This window comes from Asparagus officinalis, chromosome 4 (genome assembly GCF_001876935.1).
Source record: "Asparagus officinalis chromosome 4, Aspof.V1, whole genome shotgun sequence".
Lineage (NCBI taxonomy): Eukaryota > Viridiplantae > Streptophyta > Magnoliopsida > Asparagales > Asparagaceae > Asparagus > Asparagus officinalis.
In genome coordinates this window covers 16,300,057-16,304,094 of record NC_033797.1, presented here as the reverse complement: position 1 = coordinate 16,304,094, position 4,038 = coordinate 16,300,057, and the positions used below count along the sequence as shown (strand labels likewise).

Below are 4,038 nucleotides of genomic sequence, written 5' to 3'. Positions count from 1 at the left end.
CAAGTAGTCTTGTCCTCGCTTGGTCGTCGGTAATCCTCCTAAGAAATCCATAGAAATACTCTCCTACGGTCTCGAAGGTACCGGTAATGGTAGATATAATCCCCGTTTCCTATTAGAAGGCTTCGAAATACAACATAACTTACAATCTCCAACATACTTAGTGACATCCTCCAGCATCTTTGGCCAAAAGACATGGCGTCGTAGATTGAGAAGCGTCTTTTGAATCCCAAAATGACCTTACACACGTGATGTATGTGCTTCTCGAATCCACTGTAATCGGTCGCTGTCCTCCGGAATGCAAAGCGAAGTCCCGCGATACAACAAACCTTCCTCACCAATCTTATACTCCCCCTTTCGACCAACCGTCACCCGCTCGCACACACTGCTGAAATCTCCGCTGGATGTGTATATCTGTACATACTCCAAAGGAACCAATGGCTGAATACGCGTCGCCACCAAAAGTACCCTCTCTGGTGGGCGAGATAACATATCGGCTAACTTATTCATCGTCCCTTTCTTGTACCTAATAATGATGCTGAACGCCATAAAATAGGACATCCACTTCATGTGTCGTGCCTACTGCAGCTTCATCTGGGCATGTAAAAATTCCAATGGTTTGTGATCTGAGTGCACAACCATCTCCTTACCCAACAAATACACCCGCCAATGCTTGATCGCTTGATAAAGTGCATAAAACTCCTTGTCGTAGGTAGGGTAATTTTGAATAGCACTCGTAAACATATCTGAATGGTACTCCACCAGCTTACCATCCTGAATCAACACAACGCCCATAGCATAACTAGAAGCGTCGGTCTCCACCTCAAAGGTCCTCTGTAAATTCGGTAAAACTAACACCGGTGCCTCCAAGATCTTCTTCTTCAGTAGCTGAAAATCCTCCTCATGCGCCCTACCCCACACGAACTGAACATTCGCCTTCGTAAGGCCATGCAAAGGTGCCGCATAAGTCAAAAAATGTCGAATGAAGTTGCGCAAGTACTGGCAAACCCCTATGAAGCTTCTCACCTCCGTCATTATCCTAGGTGTCGGCCACTTTGTGATCATCGCCACCTTACTGGGATCTATCCTTCGTTGGCCCTTCTCCATGATGAAGCCGAGATACACCAACTCGTCCTTCCCAAACTCGCATTTCTTCCCATTGAGCTTCAGCTGTCCGTTCTGCAACACTTCAAACACTTTTTCAACATGAATAAGATCCTCTTCCCAGGTCTTGCTGCACACCAAGTTGTCATCGAGGTAAACTATCACAAAGTCCTCTATAAAGGGTCGCAACAAATCATTCATAAGCCTCATAAAAGTAGCCGAAGCGTTGTACAAACCAAACGACATCACCAACCACTCGAATAGGCCCTGCTTGGTCTTGAACGCAGTCTTCCAAGTATCATCCTCCCGAATCCTCACCTGATGGTAACCAGACTTCAAATCCAACTTCGTGAAGAACCTTGCTCCCTCCAACTGATCCATGAGATCGTCAATCCGTAGTAATGGGTAGTGATTCTTAATGGTTATCTTGTTGAGTGCCCGGTAGTCCACGCACATGCGCCAACCTCCATCCTTTTAGGCACCAATAATACTAGAGACCCGCAAGGTGAACAACTCGGCATAATCACTCCTGTCTGTAAAAGCTCCTGAACCTGTCTCTTGATCTCCTCAGACTCCTGTACAGATGTGAGGTATAGACCTATATTCGACAAGGAACTCTCGTCGGTCAACATAATCTCATGTTCCACACCCCGCCGTGGTGGTAGTCCCGTGATCTCCGAAAACAAGTCCTCGTACTTGGCCTTCAACCTGTTAAGATCTCCTTCCTGAAGTTTGCTTAAGGTAGTCAAGTACATCCTACTCAGCTGCTCCTCATAAGGCCTAATGAATAATAATACAAACTTCTTGCTTGCATTCACCAGCCTCTTCACCTGAGTCATCGTCGCTAAACTCGTCTTCTGAGGAAGAGACACCAAACAAAAAATGAATTGCTCGCCATCCTTGATGAACCTATACTTCTGGGCCCACCTATCATAGACTGCATATCTATTCCATAAATATGGATTGCCCAGTATCACTTGGCAAACATCCAACGGAACGATGTCGCATGTGACATCGTCGATATACGACTCGTGGAGTACAAATCTGAACGTACATTGGTTGATCACACTCAATCCCGCCTCCTTCTGAATCCACCCCAAAGGATAGGGTTTCGGATGTTTAACCGTCTTTAATCCCAACTTCCGAACCAATGTCTCGGATATCAAATTCTTTTGGCTCCCTAGATCCACTATGATATCAATCAAGCTGGTCTTGACCTGCAGCTTCAAAACAAAGAGTTGTTCTCTCGGGTCTTCGTTTTCTGCCATGGCCTGCTTTCCCGCCATAAGGTTGAGACTGTTGTTGGGTTCTGTCATCCCAGAAACTTTCTTTGGACCCTACGCTATCATGTATGCTTTCTTCTCCTCCTTTTTCTTCAATCCCTTCAGCTTCAGATGAGGATACTTCTCCCAGCAACGATCAGCTACATGTCCTGTCTGTTTGCAGTGATTGCATGTCAATCCTGCCTTCTCCGAGTCACCCTTCTTCTTCTCTTCCTTAGGTTGAGAGCCACTAGATTTGCCTCCCGTTTGTTTAGAGTCCCTATTTATTTCGTTACCCTTCTTTTGCCTACCCTCAATGGCAATGGCCTTCACACTCACCTCTACAATGGACTCAACTGTGAAAAGCCTCATCTCCTTCCGGATATATTCGTTCAGACCCGCCATATACTTCATAAAAATGGGATATTCCTCTGTTGTGCTGTTAAGGACCATTATCTGCTGCTGGAACTCCGTTGTATACTCTTAAACGGTCTGATTGAACCGTTGGTGTAACCTGTACCACTTGTACCAACGCTCTTCAAGGAATCCTACCGGATAGAATTGCTTCCTAAGTAGCCCCTTGAACTTGTTTCACGACACCGTCTTCTTCTCCTGCTTGTAATAGGATTTTTCATCATGTCAAGACATGCCCTGAAAGCTTCAGAGTCACGAACACTAGCTTCTCCTTGGATGAATATCCGTAGAGTGTGAAATAGGTCTTCATCCGCTCGATCCAATCATCAAGCCTCTCGATGTTGACACACCCGTCATAAACATAAATCTCCACTTTTAAGTCTATCTTTAAATTTTGGTAAGAACCCTTACCTCTTTGGTGTGAAACAGACTTAACAATACGGGCCTCCTCATCAGAATCCTCGCCTTCTCCATCGGACTCCACAAGTTTCTTCTTGCCTTTCGAAGAAGATTCCTCCTTTTTTCCTCTGTCTTGGACAAGATTGATGAGTTGCACGAGGGTCTAACTCATTATCTCCATCTACTTCTCCAATGCATCTAGCCTTGTCGAACTATCTCCTTTAGTCATCTTCTTCTTCCTTAATTTCTGGACTCCTTCCAATGAAATAAGGATCTCGCCTAGCTTCTTGTATTACGATCGAGTCAGGACCATACACTGGATGTCCCCTTCACAGGATCTGATCACTCTGATACCAACTTGATACGAGTCGCCGTGCGATCACCCTTGATTGCGGAATTATCAAGAGTGTATTGTGAAGAAAATAACAGAAGAACACACAAAGAATTGATTTGGGCGAAGGAAAATACCTTCTCTAGATTATGAGAATTAATAGATTACAAATATCTCTCTCACAATCTCTCTAGATCAAAGAACAACCTCTCTGATCTTTTTTCTGATTACAATCTGGGTGATAAACCCTAGAAAAGTCATGTTTCTATTTATATCAAATAGAAATCCTAAACAGTGCAGGAAACTAAGCCCAGGCCCAAAACTGCGTCGTGGTCAACCGCGCAGGTATCACGGTCGTCCGCGACTGACTCACGGTCGACCGCGACTGACTCACGGTCGACCGAACCAACTTCCCGAGAGTAAAATAGTTACAGTCATGGCACGGTCGACCGTGACGATCGACTGAATCTCCTCACGGTCGGCCGTACAGGTTTTGCGGTCAACCGAAACCAACTCCATAGACTTAAATTC

The 4,038-nt window shown here is 45.2% G+C and overlaps 1 protein-coding gene across 1 annotated transcript; it reads right to left on the bottom strand.

Moving 5' to 3' along the window:
• On the bottom strand, positions 577-2,417 carry LOC109838254. The gene is made up of 2 exons (XM_020406710.1): positions 1,616-2,417; positions 577-1,274 (listed from the first exon to the last, which is right to left on the bottom strand). The coding sequence occupies exons 1-2, from the start codon at positions 2,415-2,417 to the stop codon at positions 577-579; spliced, it is 1,500 nt and encodes a 499-aa protein (XP_020262299.1).